This window comes from Muntiacus reevesi, chromosome 9 (assembly GCF_963930625.1).
Source record: "Muntiacus reevesi chromosome 9, mMunRee1.1, whole genome shotgun sequence".
In the NCBI taxonomy this organism is placed as follows: domain Eukaryota; kingdom Metazoa; phylum Chordata; class Mammalia; order Artiodactyla; family Cervidae; genus Muntiacus; species Muntiacus reevesi.
Window position 1 is genome coordinate 62,431,513 of NC_089257.1, and position 25,187 is coordinate 62,456,699.

The 25,187-nt window shown below is 36.0% G+C and overlaps 1 protein-coding gene across 4 annotated transcripts in view; it reads left to right on the top strand.

The window, feature by feature from the left end:
• DDX6 (DEAD-box helicase 6) overlaps positions 1–24,971 on the top strand; it is a 30,212-nt gene extending 5,241 nt beyond the window's left edge. For all 4 annotated transcript variants that reach the window (XM_065946314.1, XM_065946313.1, XM_065946312.1 and 1 more), the window contains exons 3-14: positions 1,443–1,506; positions 2,403–2,507; positions 10,129–10,258; positions 11,304–11,450; positions 12,563–12,657; positions 14,053–14,175; positions 14,593–14,721; positions 16,016–16,132; positions 17,377–17,440; positions 19,708–19,809; positions 20,245–20,451; positions 21,415–24,971. In XM_065946314.1, coding sequence (XP_065802386.1) covers positions 1,443–1,506; positions 2,403–2,507; positions 10,129–10,258; positions 11,304–11,450; positions 12,563–12,657; positions 14,053–14,175; positions 14,593–14,721; positions 16,016–16,132; positions 17,377–17,440; positions 19,708–19,809; positions 20,245–20,420 — 1,252 coding nt within the window. In that variant the 3' untranslated portion in view covers positions 20,421–20,451; positions 21,415–24,971. The remainder of the gene's footprint in view (positions 1–1,442; positions 1,507–2,402; positions 2,508–10,128; positions 10,259–11,303; positions 11,451–12,562; positions 12,658–14,052; positions 14,176–14,592; positions 14,722–16,015; positions 16,133–17,376; positions 17,441–19,707; positions 19,810–20,244; positions 20,452–21,414) is intronic.
• The last annotated feature ends 216 nt before the right edge of the window (positions 24,972–25,187 follow it).

Below are 25,187 nucleotides of genomic sequence, written 5' to 3' on the forward strand. Positions count from 1 at the left end.
GCCTTTTTTTTTTTTTTTGCTTTTCCTAGATAAATCGGTTTTTTTTCAGTTCTGTGACTCTTTAAATTTCAGTTGAAATAACTCTCTTCTGTGAAGACCCCTAGATTCCATGTCTTAGAGATAGTTAATACCTGTCTCTGTTAGTTAATCTCTCATTAAAAAATTTTTTTTAAACTTTCTAAGATGATAAATTTTTTTGTGGGCAGATTTTCTCTTGTATCATCTACATCTTTATCCACTGTTTAGTGAATTTGACAATGTGACAAGCTGGCCTACTAGGATGTTCAACTGACAATGCTCAGAAACTGATGTGGTGTTATAGACAGGGGTGAAAGGCTTTAGAACTCTTGGATTTGGTGGCAAATAGTTTCCTGTGATAAGGTATCTTGGATTATGTGGGATGAAGCTTTAAGTAAAATACATCCTTATCTTCCTGAATGAATGCTCGAGAGGTTGGGGGGGCTCTAATTATGAGTTGTTATCTTTAAATCAGTGAAAACCTAAAAGACAGTTGAAAGCATTGTCTGCTTTATTGATAGTCTTTTTTTCTGTTAGATGCTTTGGATATTATATTACTTGAAGTTTTTACATGACCAAAAAGAAAATTTTTTGTTTTCTTTGTTATTTTCTTTCATGGTTTCAAGCATCCCCATTAAAAAAGATTGAGAGATGTTTTTTTTATTAACAGCTAATTTTTCCAGGCACTGTGCTGAGTGTTTTATAGAAGCTATTTTATATAATTTTTATCTCATTTTGTATATGAGAGAATAGAGATTTAGAAAAGTAACTGTTGGAGGGTCACAGAACTGATATGTAGAAGAGTCAAGGCTTGAACTGAAGTCTGAAACTTTATAGATTCTTTGGATTTAACTAGCCACTAGGAGCTACAAAATGAGATGCCTATAGGGGACTGCCAGATGAGAGGGGACTTGACCTATTTGGAGGCATCAGGTGCTTGATTTTAAAACTCCAGTTACTAATGCCTATCAAACTGTTGCTATGCAGAAATTTGGAACCAGTGTTGCTGCTAAAGCTTCCCCCCGCCCCAAGAAAATCCAGAATCAACTTTATACAAAATCTCCTAGTTTTTTAATGTTGGCAGCTTTAAATTAAGTAGTACTATTTAGGTCAGACAAAGCACACGGGTTACAAGTTTTGAAAACAGTTGAACTGTATACAACATGCTTCTCTTAAAGAGGATGGATATCTTTTTCCCTTAGAGTCTTGATTTTTTAAATTCTCCCTAGATTGTTGTGCTTTGTAAGAAAGAGTATTTCTTCTGGAGTTGCTTATCTCTGTGGTTAACCTGTATTCTTAAGTAAGTGGCAATATATTAAATTTAGTGTGCTTTTTAGAAATTACTATCAAGATGAATTACCTTTGTATTTTAGAGTAGTAATGCTGTGAACTCTGATACTTCAATTTTACTGTATTCTCTCTAGACCTGGTGATGACTGGAAAAAGACTTTAAAACTCCCTCCAAAGGATCTAAGAATCAAAACTTCGGTAAGTTGGTTGTAAAATTCAAGTGGAAGACAAAATGATTTGGAAACTCTTAAAAGTGAAGTAGTTACTTGATGATGACAGTAGGCACTGTATGTTTACTCTTAAGTAAGATTAAGTGGTTGAAATTGTATAGCTTATATATGATGAATTGCCAAAAATTTCCACTATTTGGAGGAATTGGTAATAATGTGTATCCGTATTAAATATTGTGTTTATACATATGTGTATCTTATCTCACTTGTGGAACACTTATAGTTTTCATGGCATTTTCTCAAAATTCTCTTTTGTTTCTAGAAGCACAGTAAGATTCAGGTTAGGTTTTATCCACGTTTTATGAATGGAAAAACTGAAGTTGAGAGGTTAGTTCTCTTAGCCCAGCAGTGTCAACCAAGGGTAATTTTTGTTCCCCTCAGAAGCATTTAGCAATAAGTTATCACAGCTGAGGGTATGCTCCAGGACAGCCCCCTTAGAGCAAAGAATTTTCTGGCCCAAATGTCAGTGGTGCTGGGCTTGAAAAACTCTGGTTTAGATTAGGATGTTTGTAGGCAGTGCATGGTAGAACTAGGTTTTGACTTTACATCTTGTGGTTTGCAGTTCACAGCATGGTACTTAACATAGAAATAACAGTATTCCATCACTCCTTAGAAGAAAATGACCACAGGGTGGCTGATCTTTCCCCAAAACATAGCTTTTAAATGGCTTATTTGTGTTAGAGTGACTGTTTTTCAAAAATAGTTGAACTGTAGATTAGGATAGAGAACTAATGTGCATATATTTATACTTTAAATGGGATAAAGAATTAGTCTCTCAGACACTTTCTTAAACATGGTAATTACTAAAGGAACACAGTTGTACTTCATTCTTTTGATGATGTCCGTTTGTTTTTGTTTGACCAGGATGTGACCTCCACAAAAGGAAATGAGTTTGAAGATTACTGTTTGAAACGGGAGTTGCTGATGGGAATTTTTGAAATGGGCTGGGAAAAGCCATCTCCTATTCAGGTATATTTCCCCTTTTTACCTCCTATGTAATGTTATGAGTTAAGTGTTGCGTACTTTTTGATGGTTTAGTGAACCAGTATTGCTTTCCAGTGTGTGTGCACGTGTATGTATGCTTGTACATGAACACACACTTTCTGAACCTTAAAAGGGTAAGTTACAAAATCATGGCACTTTGTCTCTAAATGTTTCACTGTATGTTTCCTAAGAACAGGGATATTCTCTTGAATAAGCATAGTACAGTTATGTTCAGTCAGTTTAATGCAGTTATTTCTAACTCATCTGTCATTTGTACTCTGATTTTTAATTGGGCCCCAGATTTTGTCTTAAAGCATTTTTTTTCTTCTGTGCAGGACCCATCTTAGGATCAGATATTACATGTAATTGTTATATCTCTTTTAGTAGTGAGTTTTTCCCTACTCTTGTTTTTTTTTTTTTTTTTTTTTTGGTCTTTTATGACATTGACATGTTAAAAATAGAGCTCCCTTCCTTTTTTTATTCCAGTAGAACATTTTTCATTTTGAGTTTGTCTCCTGTTGCCGTGTGATTTGATTCAAGTTATACATTCTTAGCCAGAACACTGCAGAAGTCATTTTCGGAGTTACAGTGTTCATTTATTCCAAGGGTGATTTTAATTTTGATTACCCTTTCAAAATGGTATCTTGATTTTTATACTACATAATTCCTGCTCTACCCCCTCCCCTTGAAACTAACTAACAGTCTATGGGGAGCATTTAAGGCAATGCCGATATACTATTCATCAAAATTTCCCCCTAATTCCTCCTTGATGTATCTGTATATTATCAGTGTAACTTATAAATTCCTTTTTTACTAAATGGTATTTTTGTGCTTGAATTGTCCCGTATTTGGCCAATGTGAGCTCCTTCAAGCCAGTTCCTTTGTTTTTGTAGTGTGCCTCTTTCATTTTTTTCCTCTGATAAACTATTTTGTAAAGCAGTTTTAAGTTTATAGCACTTGAGCATGAGAGATTTTTCATAAATCCCTGCCGAAATTCATGCATAGGTTCCCTGATTATCAGCATTACCCACAAAAGCAGTTTTTGTTAAAACTGATGAACCTGTGTTGACATATTATCACCTAAAGTCCGTAGTTTACAATAGGGTTCATTCTTGTTATTGTGCATTCTGTGAGTTTGAATAAATGTATAATGACATGTATCCACCATTATAGTATCATACAGAGTAGTGTCACTGAACTCTGTGCTCTATCTTTTTACCTTTCCCTCCCCCTTCCTTTTTTTTGAGCACTTCCTTTTTGGTGGTATATCATGATGCCAAGCTTATCGGGACAGCTACGCTTCCCCAGCCTCAGAATCAGCTGTTTCTCCAAAGAACTCGGATTCCAGTTAGTTGTCAATAGTATTAGAGACCAAGATCTAAACACTAGATACACTCTTTCAGTGGAAAGAGCAAGGAAATATATATATATACACACACAAATGCAGACCTATATACAAATTTTTGTCTTCACATAAGTTGAAGCTGTCAAACCCAAGCTGTACTCGGGACAAACTCTGTGACATCATTGAGCACTTTTTCATTGAACAAGCATGTATCAAGTGACCTAGAAAGTGTTAGACCCTGAGGGTGTTATGATGAACAAGATAAATAGGGTTCCTGCACTCAGAGTCTGATGGAAAGGACTGCTAATTATACCGATAATTTCCGTGTAATATAATGGGCACATATATGTAGACATTAGGAGAAAATGGAACAACTTGGAAGAAATGATCCATGTTCCAAGTGGAGAACTAGAATAGTGATTGCCTAGGAATGAGAGTGCCTTTGTGGACAAGCTGGAAGAATTTTGTTGTGGTTGGAGAAAGTGTGAAGATAAAGTTATACCTCATCAGGCAGTCTGAGTGCAGAGACCAAAAATATTTAGGAATCCTATTTACTTTTTTATAATGTAGTTCATGTTAGTCTGTTTTATCTATAGGAATGAAGAGTTTTATGGGTGCTTTTCTACTGAATCATTCCACTTTGTAACTCTATACTTAGCAAGGTGTGTGGCAGGAAATATCCCCTCAGTTGTATTGTTTTGATGAAATTATGATTAACAGATGTCTGTAGGTGAACTTGGTCTAGAGAACTGTTTGAGAGTACTAGCTTTACATTCAGATTGCCCAGGTTGAATCCAGCTCTGCTTCTTTCCAAGTTGATTATTTGAGATGTCTCTAAGCCTCAACTTTCTGGCCTATAAAGTTGATACAGCAGTATATACCATAGAGTTGTTGTAAAGATTAAGTGAGGTAACTCATGTTAGTATACTTAGTACAGTGGCTATTAAGTGATAAATGCTCAATAAATATTATGGGCTTTTAATTTATGTAGTAGTTTTATCAAAAAATATGGTTCATTTAGCAGACTTAATTCTTAATGGACCCTTAATGTCTCATGTTTCACACCTTTGTATTAAAATTTTAAATTCACTTTGTTATTTGCATCCTCAGTTTGGTATAGCACATAGGCAAGTAACTCTCCAGCCACTTAGCCAGTCTACCATATGGCTTTTTCTGTAAAGTAGAAATGATCTCCCTCACAGAGTTTTTTTTTGTGAGGATCAAATATAATGTACAGACATACCTCGTTTTACTGTGGTTTGCTTTATTGTATTTTGCAGATACTGCATTTGTCTTTTTGTTTGCTTTTTAAACAAATTGAAGGTTTGTGGCAACCCTGTGTTGTCAGATAATGGCTAGTATTTTTAAAGTATTTTTAGATTAAGGTATGTATGTTGTTTTTTTACACAATGCTACTGCACACTGAATAGACAAGTATAAATGTAATTTTTGTATGCACTGGGAAACAAAAATATTTGTGTGACTCACTTGATTGCAATGATAGAAATGAATCTGTAGTGCTTCAAAGTATTTTGAAATAGCAAGCACAGTATGAATGTAAGGTATTACATATACCTAAGACTGCCGTTCACATTGGCTTTTCCTGTAGTATTGCTTTGTCTGAAAATCCATGGAAAATATAAGATAACATGTTTCTTAGACTTGGTGTAACAAACCATAAATATTAGCACTTCAAAAATAAATTAGGTTCTCTAGTGAAATCCAGCCTCATGACTGGCATTCTTCTACTATTTTTATCTACCTTTTCTCCTTACTTATTTTCTTGTCATTGTTTTCTTTTTTCTCCACCCCCCCCTCCCCCCCGCCAAATGTGTCTGTTGTCTTGTATAGTACTTAGTTTTACCGTGTTATCCGGCATTTTTTTCCCCTCCAAATATAAAAGCCTCTTGATGGATGTCACCTCCATTAGAGATGAAACTTGGTTGCACTTTGTCTATGGTATAAGATGGTGGGAAAATTAGGCACTTAAGATCTTCTTTTGAGAGGATATAACTTTACACTGACAAACTGGAACCAGATACACTACAGATTGGTTCCACACATCTTTCTTTGGTACAGCCATCTGTGACTCTAGTTCTAAGTCTATGCACAGTAACATAACCATGCCATTCTAAAGGCATAGTTCTACAGTAACAGAGGCTTTTTTGGAGTACCTAAGAGTCTAATGTTTTATTCTGCTTAACATTGCAAAATCTTATATTAACTTGGAGATGATTGAAAGATGACAACTCTTGCTGTTTCCAGACTTTAGACACAACTTTTGAGGACTTTATAGATAAGAAGGTTATGGAATTATTGTTAATTATTGAGAGAAAAATGAAAGTTAACTTCTGTTGGCAACCAAATTTCATATCAAGTTGGGAATCTGAAGTTATTTTGAGGAATTATTTCATTAACCAAGTCTAATTAGTCATTGGTCAAATTTATAGTTAAGAATGAGAACATTCTTAATTCTTTTGTAATTCATTCCTCCTGCTAACACAAATTTACTATGGCTAAAAGAATTGTTTTCCTAAATTCTCAAAAAGGCTTTAAATGCATGTCTTCATTGGATACTATGGTAAAACTGGAGTGTGTTCCTTAGACTGGAGATACTATTTTTGAAATTACTGTCTTCCATCTCCTTCTTTTTCTAGGGAGCAGTAGATACCTTAATCATAACTGCCTCCACAGTATCCATTTTGTTCTCCCTGAAATTAAGATTTAAGTTCAACTGACCCTAGGAATTAAAAAGCAGTTGCTGTCTTCATTTAGCTGCAGAAGTTGGCTAGATTATCCATCGGGGGCTGGAGAGAATGTAATTTCTCAGAAAAAAGTTTAGGGTGCTACTAAGAAAGGGAAAGTGTTAATCTTTCAGTCCTGTGAGACCCCATGGACTATAACCTGCCAGGTTCCTCTGTCCATGGAATTCTCCAGGCAAGAACACTGGAGTGGGTAGCCATTCCCTTTTCCAGGGGACCTTTCCAACCCAGGGATTGAAGCCTGTTTTCTAGCACTGCAGGGAGATTCTTTACCATCTGAGCCACCAGAGAAGCCCTGAATGCTGAAGCTGAAGCTCCAGTATTTTGGTCATCTGATGCTAACTGCCGACTCATTGGAAAAGGTCCTAATGCTGGGAATGCTTGAGGGCAGAAAGAGAAGGGGGTGTCAAGAGGGTGAGATGGCTGGATGGCATCACTGATGCAGTGGACATGAGCTCTGGCAAGCTTAGGGAGATGGTGAGGGGCAGGGAGGCCTGGTGTGCTGCTTTCAGTGGGGTCACAGAGAGTTGAACAGGACTGGTGACTGAACAACAGCAAAGAAAGGGAAATGGATACTAGGGTTATTAAAACACAATAAATACATATTGGCTCAGTCCCCAGACCTTACAGTGGAACTGGAACATGGACTTTGGAGAGCTAAAGCAGCAGAATCAGACATACCTTTAAGTTCGTGGGATTGTTTTTGGGTGTTTGGTTTTTGTGTTCTGGTGGTATTTTGTTTGCTTGTTTTTTGCCTTAGGGTGTAGATCACAGAGATGCAGTTTACACATTTTAAGTAATGCAATTCAGTGGGTTTTTTTTTTTTTTTAATATATTCACAGTTGTGCAGCCAATTACTACAATCAGTTTTAGAACATTTTCACCAAAAAGAAACTTACTTAGTAGTTACCCTTCTTCCCCTAGCTCTAACCACTAATCTACTTCGTCGTGTCTGTATGGATTGACCTATTCTAGACAATTTGATGTAAATGGGATAATAAAATATATGTTCTTTGTGACTTAGCTGTGGCTTTTTGAATTAGCATATTTTTAGGATTCATCCATATTGTAGCATGTGTCAGTACTTTATTCCTTTCTATTGCTGAGTAATATTCCACTGTATAGCTGTACCACATTTGGTTTATCCATTCCTCAGTTGGTAGGGTTGTTTCCATTGTTAGCTATTATGAATAATGCTTTTTTGAACACTGATGTATATAGAGTTTTTTGTGGGGGTATTATCATATCTCTTGGGTATATACCTAGGAGTAGAATTGCTGGTTCATATGGTAATTTTTTATCTTTTTGAGGAACTGCCAGATTATTTTCCAAATTGGGCTGTATATTCTACTTAGTAGTGTATGAGGTTCCAGTTTCTCTTATTTGCAGACCTAAGTTCAAATCCTGATTCTAGCATTTCTTGCTTAGTCACCTTGTGCAAAACAATTTTGAGGATCCATTTTGCCATTTGTAAGACAAAAAGTAACCTAACTTGAAAGGATATAATTAACATTAAGTATCTAAGTGTAGTACCCATCACAGTAAGTTTTTAAAATTTTTAGCTTCCTTCCTCCTTTCTCTTCTCCCTGGCAGTTCCCCATGACTTCTCTTGAGTTTCAAAGCTTTCTGAATCTGACTTGAATTTTCTCACTTCATATTGTTTCATCTTCCTAGCAAACAGTGGTAAGAGACAGTGTGAATATACTGAATTCTCTGACTGCTAATCATAATAGCCACCATATGAGACAAAGTACAGTGCATCTTAACTTACAGGCTAGCTAGCTTACTTTGTTAAAGCCCTATCCTTAAATAGTTTCTGTTTCTGTAGAACATAAGTCCTGTCAAAGAGCAGAGAAATAGAAGTCAGTGGCCTTTAATCTAAGTCACAGTGTAGACCCCAAAAAGGAATTATGATACCCCCAATCTAATTCTATTCTGTCTCACTTCATTGAGATATCTTATCCTTTTAAAGGATCTGACTCAGGAAGTCACTGAGAGACTAAAGTCTTTTTCTGCTGTCGAACTGAGTGGTATACTGGTAACCTGTTTAAAAACCATAATAGAGAATGAACCCATGTGATAATTGGCCTTCGGGACAACTGAAAATTAATAGAGTTGACTCCCAGAGTTATGGCTCAAAGGATAAAGAATCTCCCTGCAAAGCAGGAGCTGTAGGAGACATGGATCCCTGGGTCAGGGTACCCTGGAGAAGGAAATGGCACCCCCACTCCAGTATTCTTGCATGAAAAATCCTGTGGACACGGGAGCCTGGCGGGCTACAGTCCACAGTGTCATAGAGAGTCATATACGACTGAGTGAGTACACACATGGGCTCAAGCAAGGAAGGATTTAAGACCAGAGGGTCAAACCAAGGTTTTCTTTATCCTGCTTCACCCTACGTAATAAGCAGACTGTTTAATGCTGGCCATTGGAGTAAGATAACAGTGTTGTCACTGAACTATTTTCACAGTTGTTCTGGCAGCAATGTTAGTTATTCTGATTATATGGAACCCGTCTGACCCCTGTGATTGGGGTTCTAAAATAAGTGTCATGGTAGGAAATGAAAGTCATGATGCTGATGACTTGGGTATTTCTCTAGTAACAGTTTTAAATTGCTAGAGATATTTGTTTTGGTCATTAGCTAAAGCATAGAAAAAACTAATTATAGTGATTGTGAGTATTTTTCCTAATTTATTTTTCTAATGTTCTAGTTGTAGAAATTAAAATTTTTAGTTTTAGAAATAGAAGTGTTCTACTTCCTCTGTTCATACCTGTTTTACCTTTTTAAATTTCTCTCTGTATATATATATATGTATTTAATATTTAGTAATTGTTGAAAGTCCTTTGCTATTGTCTAGGAAATTTGCCCTAATAAGAAATATTATCTTATGCAAAACACTCATGTGTGAAGCACACATGAGTAAGCCAAATTTGAAAACGAGAAGTCAGGTCACATCTCAGGACAGAAGTTGGCTGCGAGACAGACATTGGTCATTATGTAATACAATTTAAAAAAAAGATAGGACCCAAGACTAAACTTTTCCAGCTGAGTCCTATTTGTGTAGGAATAAAATTGTCCAACCTATAATTTTTTATGGTGGTCAAGTTGGTTTACTAGTCTCAGAATATCATACAGTCCTTCTTTGGAATATTGTTTGTGCTGTTTTTCCTTCCAGTTTTTAATGGTGAAATGCCCTTTGCTTTTTTTCCTCTGTGTTTATTGTGTCAGCCCAAGTTCCTCCTCTTTCTCTGTTGTTGATGCTCACACATACAAACTCAAAGGTTTTTATTACTAAATTTAGAATGTACTTTATGAATAGTTCTGATAAATGTCAGTTGATACTAATGGTGATGTTGAGGTCCTGCTAATTTATTTGGTCTTTACTTTTGTAAAATACTTCAATACCAAGGAACTTTGTATACTTTCAGTGTGTTTTAGAGAACTTGCCTATGTACTGTATTTATTCACAAGTAATATGCATTGTTTGATCTCTTCTAGGAGGAGAGCATTCCCATTGCTTTATCTGGTAGGGATATTTTAGCTAGAGCAAAAAACGGAACAGGCAAGAGCGGTGCCTACCTCATTCCCTTACTTGAACGGCTAGACCTGAAGAAGGACAATATACAAGGTTGGTTGTTCAAACTATAAATGGTGATTTAAATCTTGGATATGTATAGAAGATATTACCGTCTTTTCTCAGTTGGAACTTAAGTCACCTGAAATTAGTATTTACCCTTTTCACAGCTTTTGGCCTGGTTGTCTCTTAAAAATGATTCCTAAATTTTTAAAAGAGATTTCTAGTTTTTAAGATTCTTTTGCATATTATACAGTTACGACAACATTCCAGTGGGATAGGCAAAATAAGAATTATTGTCCTATAGATAAGGAAATTAAATTATCTGAAATAGATACTTAAAACTACGGAACTAGAACGTTTCTTGTGACAACTGTGTCTGCAGAGTTCCTTGTCAAAGCAGGAACTTTTTCTCTCTGAAGCCTTGTGGCTTGGGGATTTTAAAATGTAAAGCAGTAGGGAAGAAACACATTGCCATAGCTGTACCCAAAGTAAGCTAATAGATCTGTATTTTCACCTTTAAAGCTTTTTCTAAAATTTTCAGTTTTTTTTCTCCCCATGCTTTCTTGATCTATAATAATTATTTCTGGTATCTTCCTATTATGTTCATATGATATAAATAGAACTGGGCAGCAGGAGTTTCCTATTTGGGCATTTTGACTAGTGATCTCTTACTAAAATATTAATAAATTTTGAGCTAATAATTGCCAACTCAAAAGGACCCTGTAAGGCTTTGTAACCAGGAAGAGTAGAAGAATAGTATGCATTGTTACTGAGGAAAAGTCTAAATCTGGTACACTACTTTTCTGGGTGCCTGATGTCCTCTGCCAGCGTTCAGAAGTTGTTTTGTGGAGTTTGCTCAGCGTTCAAATGTTCTTTCGATGGATTTGTGGTAGAGAAAGTGGTCTCCCCGTCCTATTCCTCTGCCATCTTAGCTCCTCCTCTTTCTGGTACACTTAACGTTAGGTTCTTTTTTTGAAATTTATTCATTTGAGTGTCTTGATTACAAGGGGCAATATTTCTGTAGCTTCTTAAACTGTTAATATATGGCTTTTTTTTTCCCCTCCCCTCCTCTTTCCTGTTTGTTGATATTTTCCAGCAATGGTGATTGTTCCCACTAGAGAACTTGCTCTACAGGTCAGTCAAATTTGCATCCAGGTCAGCAAACACATGGGAGGGGCCAAAGTGATGGCAACCACAGGAGGAACCAATTTACGGGATGACATAATGAGGCTTGATGATACAGGTAGGAAATGATTGGATATAAGCTGGCTTGCTCTCTGTAATTTGACACACAAGTGTTTCAGTAGTTTATTAAAATTGTTTTTAAAATAGGGAACAAACATTGCAGTAGAAAAATAAGGAAATGACTATTTCAGTCAAGAAGAAAAAAATTAGTCATTGAAAGGATGTTTAACCTTACTAGTAATTTTTTAAATTGCATATAAAAACAGTAAGGTGGTATTGTACCTATCTGATTGACAAAATTAATTAAGATTGGAAAGGCTAATTAGTAACCAGTAATATGCATTTGTGAAAAAATTTGTTGTCTTGCAACATGGTGGTATAGATTGATACAATCTCCATGGTGGGAAATTTGGCGTTTTGTTTCAAAATTATAAATGTATGTTTCTAACAGTCTTTTTGAATAAATAATTGGACAAATGCAAAGTTGTTTACTACAGTGTGGTTTGTAGTACTGAAAATGTACAACCTAAATATCAGGGAAATTTGGCTAAATATATTGGGATATAGACTGAATGGAATGCCACACAGCCATTAAAGAGTGCAGCTGGTCTGTATTCATTTTCATGAAGAGTTCTCCATGATACATTATTTAGTGAAAAAAGAAAATAGCAAGAGTTGAAATCCACTTACATAACGTTATACATTGACTTTTAGTCAGAATTCTATATATGATTGTTACTTGATTAGTTTAATTACTGTATTCTTTGTACTGCCTTGTTAATTTAAAACAATCGTCTTACTTGATCCTGTTACAGTCTTGGCAGACCATTGATCTTTTAATAGATTAGAGGCAAGCTGCTGTATCAAAAGTTTGGCACACTTTTTGTTTTTCCCTGGGGGTTTCCCTCAGACAAAGAACTGTGTTCCTTATTTGGAACAGGTGAATTGGAAAGCTATAGCCCACCACCTGCAGAGGTGAAACTAACTGGTATTCTCTAGCCAACTGAAGACAAGATGGAAATCCATATTCTAAAACACATCTTTGCCTCTTTGTATTTTTCCTGCAGCAGTGTTTCTGATAAAATATATGTGTGATAAACCTTTACTGTATCTTTTTTGCCCTAACTAAAATTAATGAAATGAAAATACATGTTTTCTAATCTTGTGTAGTGCATGTGGTGATAGCTACCCCTGGAAGAATCCTGGATCTTATCAAGAAAGGAGTAGCAAAAGTTGATCATGTCCAGATGATAGTATTGGATGAGGTAATGTTTTTTTCATTTTTAAACATACTATTCTGTTCTGATTTGGCTTTGTTTATAACTGCCAGTGAATGAAGCATAACCTCTTTCTGTTTAAGACCTTCTAGTAAATTCATGACTCTTGTTGGTTTGTTCAGACTAACTTGCTTCTAAAACTTGTTTTGCCTTTTAAAAGCAATAGATGATAGATGTTTATAGGAATAATTCAGCTTTGTGTCTTTTTCTTAGGGAAGTCAGATAGTTTATTTTTATTTTGCAGTGAGAAATCATTGAATAACCTCAAAGCCAAAGCCATTCTACATCTCTCTCCATTCTGTGATTCATCTTAAAAAGCATGTTTTTAAAAAAAGGCATCTTAAAAACCCCTCATTTAACATATCCAACTTGGTATTGTTTGGTTTTTTTGTCTCTGTTACATGTGTTACCTCACCAGACTATAAGTGTCTTTTGAGAACTTACTCAACTCTGCATTCTTGGGACCTAGCAAGCAAGTGTTTTATATGTATATGAAATCAGTGTTGATGTTTTGTTTTTTTTTTATTTTTAATTGAAAGATATTAGCTTTACAGTGTTGTGTTGTTTTTGCTGTACATCAGGCTCCAAGTATGTGTATATTCTCTCCTTGAGCACCCCCACACTCCCCAATTTTGATATCTTGAAATGAAGTTATTCTCCTGTTTGGTCTGTTTTAAGATAACTGGATCCGTTTCCTCTTGGTCTAATTTGAAACAGGTTTTTATCCTTGAATAATGAGAGATCACATTTATTAGTCACTGTGTTAGCACTAAATGCTTTATGTGTTTTTTCATTGAATTTTTACAACATTCCTATAAGGTAGTTAGTTATCCTATAAAGTAATTCCTACAGTAAGAAGACACCTTGATTTTTAAATTGTGGAAACTGAAATAGTAGTTAAGAAACCTCCCAACATAGATAATAGCGAAGGAGGCAAGTTTTCTGTTTCTGTGTGTGAGGGGGTGAAGTAGAAAAGGATAGCTTTTATTATTTGCCAGGTAAGGGGAAACACACCCTGCTTCTGCCTCAAACAAGTATCCCTAAAAAAAAAAATAAAAAGTATCCCTGACAGGTTTTAAACACAGGTAGTTTAATGCTGTAGCCTGTACTTCTATTATACCATAGTGTCTCTTTAATGGAAATCACATTAAAATTTTTTATGAGAATAAGGATTATGTCTGTCTAGGATTTTTTTTCCCTTAGAAGATCAGTATTACAGACTTCCTTGTTTTTTGTATCACTCAATGTGTCTTGGTGCCTTTGGACTATATAGTGTTTACAGCCAGGAACATTCTGTGAACTCTCTTGCTAGAATGATTCCTTATTAACCAAAAACCTTAGACATGATTTCGTTGTGTTTAAGATCATCTTTTTGTACTGCAGGCGGATAAGTTGCTGTCACAGGATTTTGTGCAGATAATGGAGGATATTATTCTCACGCTACCTAAAAACAGACAGATTTTATTATATTCTGCTACTTTCCCTCTTAGTGTACAGAAGTTCATGGTGAGTATAAACCTGTACTTAGAAGCAGTACCTTCCTATTGCCCATGAGTGTATCTTTGTCCATAATTACATTATGTTACTAGTCTATATTTTATGCTGGTTTCAAGTTTTAAGATACAAAAGTATTTTGATTTTTATTTGTTCATTAAGCTGGTATCTGACATAGCCATTGATGGTAGATAAATTGATTATAGCATAATCTATATTTAAAGTACAAAATAGTAATAACTTAGCTGTATATCTGAATGTTAGATCTCCCATTTATGGTAATGACAGATTATATATTTTAAAGAGAGCTGCATCCCTTCAGTTAAGAGTTTATCAGACAGACATGTATGAGGATATATTTTGAGTTAAAGTTTATTTAAAGAGATAAACTCTGCTTTAACTATAAGGCTTTTTTTTTTTTTCCTTCAGAATTCCCATTTGCAGAAACCCTATGAGATTAACCTGATGGAGGAACTAACTTTGAAGGGAGTAACCCAGTACTACGCGTATGTAACTGAGCGCCAAAAAGTACACTGCCTCAACACACTTTTCTCCAGGGTGAGCCAGTTAGACTTCAGCTGCTGAATTGTTACCCATTTCTTAACCTCGATAAGACAGTTGTATCAGTTTTCTCATCATTTTCAATGTAGAAAAAAGTTCTTAGTTTTTCTTAAAAGGTAGTTTCAGTTGTTGATCTGAAGCTAATACTATATTGACAGGTCATGGGCACTTTTAATTTGATTCTAAAATAATTTGACCTTAATTACAGGTAATCCCATTATTCTCAGTAATTGTAATTGTTCTGTTGTAAGTAGATCTGTTTTTGCAAGTTTGCCTACTTGCCAGAATTTCCTTGTCACCCTGATCAGTACTCAGATGCTCTTTGAAGACGCACATGAAAAATTTGAGACTTCATGCTGTTTATCCCTGCCCTCTTGTTTGAGCTCAGAAATGAACACCCTTTTCACAGTCTATTTAATGCCACATTCCCCACTTTTTTGTGCTTTTTTCTTGATTCCACTGTTTTAAATGGCCCCTAGACATAGTGCTGACATGTTGTCCAGTGCTACTAAGAAGACTAATGCATCTTGCAGAGATGATGTATTAGATAAACTTCACAAAGGCCTGAGTTATAGTGCTGTTGGCCATGAGTAAATAAGGTGTCTTTGAAACAGTAACACATGGGGCGAGTTCCCTGGTGGTCGGGTGGCTAAGACTCCACACTCTCAATGCAGGGGCTAGATCCTGGTCAGGGATCTAGGATCCTGCAAGCCATGTGGTGCAGGCAGAAAAAACTCAGTAATGTGCATAAAAACAGATTATCTGTTGACCCATTGATGAAAAAGTTACGAGTTAGGTCCTCACAGGGACCTAACCCTCTATTTCCCTTGGAAGGAGTGGTCCTATATTAACTGTGCTTAACTGCAACTACTATTAAATGCTGCTGCTACTGCTGCTAAGTTGCTTCAGTTGTGTCCGACTCTGTGCGACCCCATAGACGGCAGCCCACCAGACTCCCCCGTACCTGGGATTCTCCAGGCAAGAACACTGGAGTGGGTTGCCATTTCCTTCTCCCAGCGCGTGAAAGTGAAGTCGCTCAGTCGTGTCCGACTCTTAGCAGCCCCATGGACTGCAGCCCACCAGGCTCCTCCGTCCATGGGATTTTCCAGGCCGGAGTACTGGAGTAGGGTGCCATTACCTTCTCCAACTATTAAATGAAGAGTACTTAAAATTTTTATAGTTTTGCATCTCCCGTGTCATGAGATTATAAGTCTTAGTGTTTTCAACATTTATTTGCTTGTCAATATTTTATTTTCTTATGTCTTGTTTTTTTTTCCCCTCTGGTGCTCAGCTTCAGATAAACCAGTCGATTATTTTCTGTAACTCCTCTCAGAGAGTTGAATTGCTAGCCAAGAAGATTTCTCAACTGGGTTATTCTTGCTTCTATATCCATGCTAAAATGAGGCAGGTGAGTGTAAAACTTGTACTTGCATAGATTTTTTTGAAAAGCTTTTCTGAATATTTCTTGAATTTTGTTTTAATGCTCTTCCAAGTGCCCTGAGTTTAAAAATAAATTACTGTTTAGTAGGCAAAGGACCCTTCATTTTAAATTCTCTGGTGTAAGGTTTTCTAACTATAAACAGGGGTGATAGTATATACCCTTACTTCACAAGAGTTTAGGAAGATTGAGATTGTGTATGAATGAATAGTTTGTCAGTTGCCAAGCACAATAGAAATGTGAGATTTTATTCCCTTCCCTCCCCATAATCTTAGATTTGGACTAGTGTTTAGTATAGTAACCATTAGCAACAGTAAACTATTTAAAATATAGTCTTCAGTCATACCACATTTCAGATGCCACATTATGTGTGACTATCAGCCACAGTTTTGGAAGGTTTGTAGAAGGTTCTAGTTTATCTGTATACCTTCTCAGGTTCATCTTTTTCTCTTTATTGTTTGCCTTTAGAAAAAGGATGGAATCTGTTTCAGAACTTGATTTAACAGAAAATAAATTCAAAACTGTCAACATATTGTGTTTATGTGTACTAACTTTGTGAAATTTCATGATAGGAAAGCAGTTTCTGTAGTCTGACAGGTTAAGAACTTAATCAACTCACATACGGTTTTCAAAGAAGCTTATTGTCACGGATCAGGTACCATCATGCAGGCACCTAATATTAAAATTACCACCGGAAATGAAGTATAAAATGGAAGAGAATATTTCCGAGTGGAAGAACATTGTGTTGAAAAGAAAGACCAGTTTGCCAGGTGCTAGATTTATTGATTTTGCTTGAGATAGTGTGTTTTCATTTTTTAACTGAAAAGTAGTTATTTTTAGCTTTTGTATATAATAACTGAAAAGATAAGTAGTAGATGTTTCAGTTAAGCTAAACTTTTGGCAGCTTTTATTTGAAACATTTTAGAAGTAAATATGGTGAAAATTGTCGCTTAAAACCAACTCCAGCAAAGAAAAAAAATACCTTTAAGAATTGAGATAATATGAATACATGTATATTTGTTGCTTATTAATTCCCATGGGAGACTTATTTTTTTTTCACCTTTTGTTTTTAATGTATATTGAATGTGGCTCCTTTCTCATTCGTGTAAACAAATTTGGGCATAAAGAAACTGCTTGGGTAGGAGGGAAAAAATGATGGAAATTTGGAGACTTGTGTGAGTTGTAATCAGATAAATGCATTGTTTTATTTCTAGGAACATCGAAATCGTGTGTTTCATGATTTCCGAAATGGCTTATGCCGCAATCTTGTTTGCACTGGTAGGTATTTTCTAGTCCTTTACCCATTGTTTTTCTTCCTAGTTTTGTTCTTTCTCTGTCCTATCCTGCAGTGAAGCTCCTGACATAGTCAGCTCCCTCTCCTACCATTTCTAGAATTTCTGAAGTTGAGAATGATCTGTAGGTAACTTTTTTTTTTTGTAGTTAACTTTTGAAATTAGATTCCATACCTGAAACTTCAGAACTCTTATTTTGGCACTCCTGCTTCATCTCTGCCTGTTAAACCAGTTTTGGAGTTTGTGTATTTTCTGAATAGTTTTTAGCATATAGGAATGAGTTCTATTTAGCATATGCAAAATGAATTATGTTAAGAAACTATGTTTTGGAGGTTATGGCCTTTCTTTCTTTTGCCAGAATCAGACTAGTTTGTGTTCTGGTGTATTTCACTACATAAAAGCAGACTGGGGGTGCATGTGGACAGTTGGATTCAGTAGCCTCCTGTCTGTACACTGGGAATATAGTCTTAGTATTGATACTAGGTTTATAATCTAAACTAGGTTTCTGGATAGAGGGAAGAACCTAGCTTTTTGTTTTTTTGCTTTTAATTTTTGAGCTATACACAGAGATAAATACAGAAATGTATGGGTTCTGAGGGCTGGCTATAAAGTTATATGCAGATTTTCAACTTCATATGCAGATTTTCAACTGAGACCCTAACTCCCAGTTTGTTCAAGGGTCAACTGTACAGACAAGGAGAAAGGTGCCATTTGCCATTAACCGTTTCCTTATTTGAGAATGAAAAATACTTTTTTTTCCCTAGAAAGAGTTCATAGTACTTACAGAACTCACACATTGTTACGAATTACTGCTGTGGTTACATGGTTTTATTTTTAAGCTTTAACTTGCTGAGGCTGCCCTCAGATAAGTTTTTGAAGTGCCCGTGCTTTCTTCTCATTTTTCAGAACAGTGGGCAAATACATCATTAAATAAGTACTGAACATTTATGTGTAACATGTATAAGTACATACAGAGTACCACCCCTCTCAAGGAGTAGTTGTTTAATCAGAGATAAAAAGATGACAAAAGAAGCTCAGACTGGGCCTGCAAACTTTTTCTGTAAAGTCCATGTAGTAAATATCTTAGACTTTGCACAGTATGTGGTCTCTGTTACACGTGACTTGACTCTGCTGTTCTACCTCAGTGGCAGTATATTTAACAAATAGCCATGGCTGTGGCAGTAAAATTTGACAAAAACAGGCATTGGGCTAGATCACCAAGGGAGTAAAGGTAATTTGCAAGTGTAAGGTATATACAGTTAAATAACCCTAAATTTTCATAGGAGAGGGAAATAACTAGCTGAGGTGATCTGAGAAGATATGAAATTGTAATTTATAGACTATAGATGAGTTTTAGACTTGGATAAGAAGGAATATTTTGTGAGGGGCCTGGCATAAAAAGTAGTCTAGAGATCACTAAGAAGATAGTGTAAAGAAGTATAGTGGGTGAGGTTGGTATAGTGGAAGTTTTGAGATGTGTTACAACCAGAGTATAGAGCAGAGGACTTTGAATGTCAATTTTAAATTTTTCTGGAAACAGTTGAAAATAACATGTTACAAATTCAAACCAGTATATTAGAAATGTCTGTCTGACCATCATGGATTATTTTGACGTGTGGAGCTGAGAAGTACAGGGAAACCTAGTTATTAGCTTATTGAGCTTATTGGAGTTGTTTTTACATGTATTTGTCAAAGCCTAAATTAGTATAATAATTGTGGAACTGGAAAAAAGTAGAAGGGATAGTCTTGCATATTAGCTTATCTCAGACCTGTTATAAATCATTCAGCAGAATGGGATGAATCATTCAGCAGAATTCTGAACAAAGTATAAATTACTGCTGGTAGAAAAAAAAAAAAAATTACTGCTGGTAGATTGCCTCTTTTTTAAAGTATTCTCCATTATGCAGTGAACTTTAAAAATAATTTATTAACCTTGGATTAAGTACTTAAAAATAGAGTGAAGAAAATTATACTTGTGAGCTCATTTTGAGTGTATAAGCTTTTTCAGTCATCCTTGATTTGCACTGTGTTACCTCAGACCATTTTTTTAAAACTTTGATAAAGCACTGGGAAAAAGTAACTTGTGAACAGAAAGCTGCTTATGGTTAATGTGCATGAGAAATAATGCCAGTAATTTATGAATGCTTTTGAATTACTGCATGAATTGAGTGATGTTTAGGTTCCTTTAGAAATGTTAAAGAGTACTATGACACCAAATTGAAGGATATAATGGAGTTTTTTTTTGTTTTAAAGATTTGTTTACCCGAGGTATTGATATACAAGCTGTGAATGTGGTAATAAACTTTGACTTCCCAAAGCTGGCAGAGACCTATCTCCATCGTATTGGAAGATCAGGTGAGGAAAAGGAAGGAGATGTTCTTTGTGGAAGTTTTTTGAGAAGTTTAATCACTAAATTTTGTTCCTTTTGTGAAGTAGAGTGTGGTAGCAATTAAAATAGTGAATTAAAACTAGTTCAGTTTTTTGATACATCAATTTCTAATTCTTCCAGGACATTTATTTTTTTTAAAGTTAAAATAACCTGATGCCTAATTTAAGATTTACAAATTAGAACCTCACTTTTGTAACTGTACTGTTTGTATTTTATACTGTGTATTTTGGCAACTTTTGACACTGTTACTTTAGGCTATGAATAATGTGTATATGGATTCATATACTCAGAGTGGCACTAAATAAAAACATTAATCCTGTATGGATTTGCTACTTACAGACTAGTGCTTGCACGTTGACTGTCATATTTAATTCTTATTAATTAGAATTGTTTTTTGTTAGGTCGCTTTGGTCATCTTGGCTTAGCCATCAACTTGATCACATATGATGATCGCTTCAACCTGAAAAGTATTGAGGAGCAGCTGGGAACAGAAATCAAACCTATCCCGAGCAACATTGACAAGAGCCTGTATGTGGCAGAATACCACAGCGAGCCTGTAGAAGATGAGAAACCTTAACAAGCGTGTGTGTACCTGACAAAATAGCCAAGTAAGCATCATGTTTAAAGGAAGGAGATCAAGGTCCTCTTTCCCCCAGGGGGAGCTTGATGTCCTACCATATACAATTAGCAATAAAAGATGAAAGGCATAAATGGCAGTAAACAGGAAGTATGTCAGTTGAAGTGATCTTATTGGTGAATCCATAAATTCAATTCTTGAATGCCATCTTCCTATGGTAATGTATGTGAACAGTACTTAAGACAAATTCAGACTTCTAAAATATTGGAAGCAAAAAAGAATTAGCAGTTTTGAATGTGAAACTATTTTTGCTCTTTTCCTTTATCACTCAGTCATCTGTTAGTATTCACTCTTAATTTCTAATGGGTACCTTAATAAATTAGGTTAAATTATCTGTAAAACCTTATTGCTAAAGGAATAATCAGGTTATGAGTCTCACGTGCACCCACCTTTTCATCTTTTGTTGACTGTAGGACTTTGGAAGAAATGCTTAAAACAAGGCTTAAATAACATAGGAAAAAACCCTCCAAAACAGCCAATATTCCTGTAAGGAAAATCTGATTTCAGAGATGATAGTTTCCAAATTAGCAGTGAACATTTTACCCATTATTTTTAGATTCTACAAATTACTCTTTTCACTTTAACATTTTTATCCTAATTTACTTGTCAAACACAAAACTCTTAGACAAATATAAAACTAACCCATGTATGCTAGTATACTGACAGACTGTTGAATTCACATAGGATTTAAAAAAACTTAAAAATTGTCACAGATGGCTACTGCCTGCTACCAGAGCTTTTAGGATTTCATTCTGTCTCTGGGATGTCTAGTGGAAATTTCTTAATCCTGAGGGGATTCTATAGTGTGTAAAGAGGCTCAGTAGAAGCTATTACGGTGAGCATTTGGGATGGAATTGTGAATGCCTACTTCACGTGTGTGTATCCTAGTTTATATTGCTTACCAGCGATAATTTTAGGTTTCTTTTTTCTTTAGGCTTTGACAAACTATGGAAGGCTCGTTTGGATCTGTGACACATCGATTTTGTGGGGAATGCTCTTCTCTTTGTGGGTTTTTCATCTTCTTTTATTTTGGAACTATGAAGACTTAAGAGCTCAGACATTTCTTCTTTTTTTAAACTGGTGAAGAGAAAAGCTGAAAAGGAATTTACCTTTTTTGTTCCACTTGTTTGCACTGTGTGCTGACTGAACATTAGTTGCACTAACTGCTGGTTTTTTAAAAATTTTTCTGGGGAAGGGGGGACAAAGAAGGAAGAGAAAGAAGGGGAGAAACCCTAAAAAGAGAAGAACCTTGATGAACACAAGCTTGTCTACGATTTCAAAATTCTCCAACAGCTGACTCTTGAGTGCATTTCAACTTCTCCCTGGTTACTCATCCATTTTTAAGCCTGAAGAGCTTATTACTTATTTGTGCGAAGTGCCTTATGCTATGAGACCATTCAGAATATCATCTTTTAGACACAGCCCAAGGAATCAACAATAGTATTTTTTTTTTTTTCTTTTTTCTTTCTTTCAAAAATTTTTGTCTTTTCATTTTGGTTTCAAGTTGAAGTCTCTCTCTCCCCTTTCTACCCGATACTCAAGCCCAGGGCTGGAAGATGAAACATATTAGTAATGTTAAACACCATTTTCTTTTTCTTTATGTGGAGGAGTTGATATGCAACTGCAGTTCATCCGCACTGTAAATACATGTATTTAACAAAAAAAAAAAACAATCCCAAGTAAAAATTTCTTCTGGGCTGAGTAGATACAACATCATCGCTCCCAAAGGAAAGAGCAGTCTATCATCGCAGGAGCCATATGACAAGCCTTTTGTGCTCTATAGCAGAACACTAAAGACTGGTTTACATACGCCTCCATTAGCAGTTATGGCACTTGATGTGTAGACATGTCAGAGCCTTTGACCCTCTTTCCTCTGTGGTAGAGCGTGTCCCATAGAAAATTGGGTGTGTATACTTGTATAAACTTTGTAAATAGGTTTTTTTTCTGGGTTCATATATATATATATACATATATATATATTTTTTTTTTGGATGAAGGTTGCTGGGATTAAGGGGATTAGAGTGATTATGGGAGCAGCTAAAGATGAGAGGGGCTCAGTTTTCCGCAACACTAAATCTAAAAAGTATTTTGGCTTCTTCCGGTAGAGAGCAGACCTCTACAGGAATCCTGCATTGGAAAAGAGGCCCAGGAGCCTGGGGTTCACTGCTGCCACACTGCCTCATATAGTACCTTTGGAGTAGGCCTGACAGAGAGAGCACAGAAGCTTCACAAATCTCTAATTCAAGATGTTATTTTTTTGAGACGTTCTCTCTGATACTGTTCCCCGACAGCCTTTTTTAAAAGTTTGAGAAACTTTTCAAGCTCTGCAAAAGGGGACAAAGAATTTGCCTTGCAGTGTGGGGATGTGATTGCGTGGCAGTGTCTTTGAGCAGTATATGTATAAAGCATGGGTTTGCATTTCAGAATATTAGCCAGTACCAGCTTTGGTAACTTCAGCAGTTCTGGGGCTTACTTTCTGTGGATCACCTCCTGTACTTTGTGTTGCCCTCTGCCCACCTTGATGATTAAACTTGCAGGAACGGGCAACCCCTGAGAGCTGTTAACTTTCATGCTACAGAAAGCTGCTTGCCATCCTCTTGCTTTGTGACCAGAATTATCTGTCATTTTGCATTGTAAATTGCTGGCAAATGCTTTACAGTCAGTAGTGTTGCTTTAAATTGTGCCCCTCCCAACATGCTTGATGTTTGGCCTGATCTCCAGGCAAAAGGAGTGAGATGAATCAATACCAGTGAACTTTTTTTTTAATGTTTTTAATTCCCTTTTAACCCAGTATACTAGGTCAATCAGGAGGCATCTAGGATTGAAAAAAAAGAAAAAAAATTTAAAAAAAAAATTGGTTTCCATTTGTCATTGTCTTTTAAAACCCTAAAATATTCCAGGATATGTCTTACATAAACTTTCATGCTTAACTCATCTGGATAAAGAAGTCAGTTATTCAAAGTTGCTTTTTTGACTCTGCCTCGTTCTAAGCAAAATTATTTGTGATTCCAAAATTCCTTGAGGATCAAAATCCTGCAGATGCCTCCTGATCAGACATAGCCCTAACTCCTTAAAAACTGTAGCAAGAGCTGCACAGTACAAACCCAAAAAAGAACTCATTTATCTGGTATCCAAGCCACACTGTGTCTCCAGCCAATGTTGGTTACTAAATGCAAGGCCTAATTTAAAAAGTAACCTTTTTCCAGGGAGGGGTGGGGGGAGGGAACTTTAAAGGCATCAACTTTTGACCAAAAAATCTTGCCCTTGTACTGATGCAGCTCTCTCTTTCCCCCCCACCTCTGGCGAGGTAAGAGGGATCATTCATTATAGAAGAAAAAGAAGGAAAGTTCATAAATGCAATTTTGTGTCTCGCTAGAGAGTGTGTGGGTGACTAAACAAACAGCGCAGTCTCTTGCCATCCTCAGACTGCTCTGCCTGGTGCCACGTGCCTGTGGGTCCCTCTAAAAGCACAGACTTTAAACTGAAAGTATTCCTGAAGTACAGCCTCTGATGAGGAGTGGCACTTAAAACGATCTGGGACACCACGATTGGACACCGTCTTACACAGGCAGCTGTCCAGTTCTGGTGCTTGACTCTTGAGTAGGAATTGTTAAATGGAAAGATGCTCTACCAACTAGGTCAAAGCCTAGTCTTTTTTTTTTTTTTCTTCAATTCCCCTTAAAATAAGGAGCATTGTTATTATTAGTTGTTTTTCTGTTCCTTCCAGTATTGGGTGTTTAAGTAATGGTAGTATTTTTCCAGTGGTTCATTTGGATAAAAACTACTCCCCTTATTTTTAATATTTAAATTACAATCAGCTCCTGGTTTAACCAGTGGTTATATAGTCGTGTAATGAGTTATGGACCGTTACACAGCTTGCTGTCTCTCTCTTCCTTACATTCCGATGGAGAAACCTTGCCTTTTCCTTTAGGAATGGAATGGAATAAATTTATTCTAAAATGATCTTCCATGGGAAGAAGTAAGGGGGAGAGAAACCTAAACATAATCTCTAAATTATTTTCAAGTTGGTCCCAGCATCATAATACAGGTTGGCCCCGAGGGATGGGGGGAGGGGGGAGGCAATTGGTTATCAATATTTGTTTTCAGAATGAGATGGGAGCATCTTTCCTTTGCCATGTGCTTTGTGTTTGATACCATCATGCTTGGATTAGAACCAGACAACTCAGCACAAAGCCTTGAGTGTACATTGTTGGAGTCAAAACATCTCATTCTGATCACTTGGTTTAATTTTTTTCTTTTTTTCTTTTTTAATAGGGGTGGGAGGGAGGTTATTTTGCCCCAAAAGGGAGGGTATCTGCACTAAGGATTTAGAAACACTTTGGAAGCTCATGACCTCATCAGAAACTGCCTTTAGTCACACTCCTGACCTTATTATAGATGAGTAACAAAAAGATGAAATAAATTCTTGGGAATTAAGCCATGTTGTTTTTATTTGCAACTTTTTTTCAGCGTTCTGTGTATCTTAAGCTGTTGTGGAATCATTTTTCTGGCAAAATAACTTTGTCAAGCCAAAAATTTTTGGCCTCATGGGAGCTGATGTTGTCAACTTCTTGGTGAACTTTAGTGGACCTTTTGAGCCTGTAGTTGTACTTCATACCTTTTGTTTTTTGGTTTTTGTTTTTTAGCTTCCAAAGAAAATCCACTCCTTTCTGATCTAAAAACTCATCTTTGGGGTAAAGAGTTAAG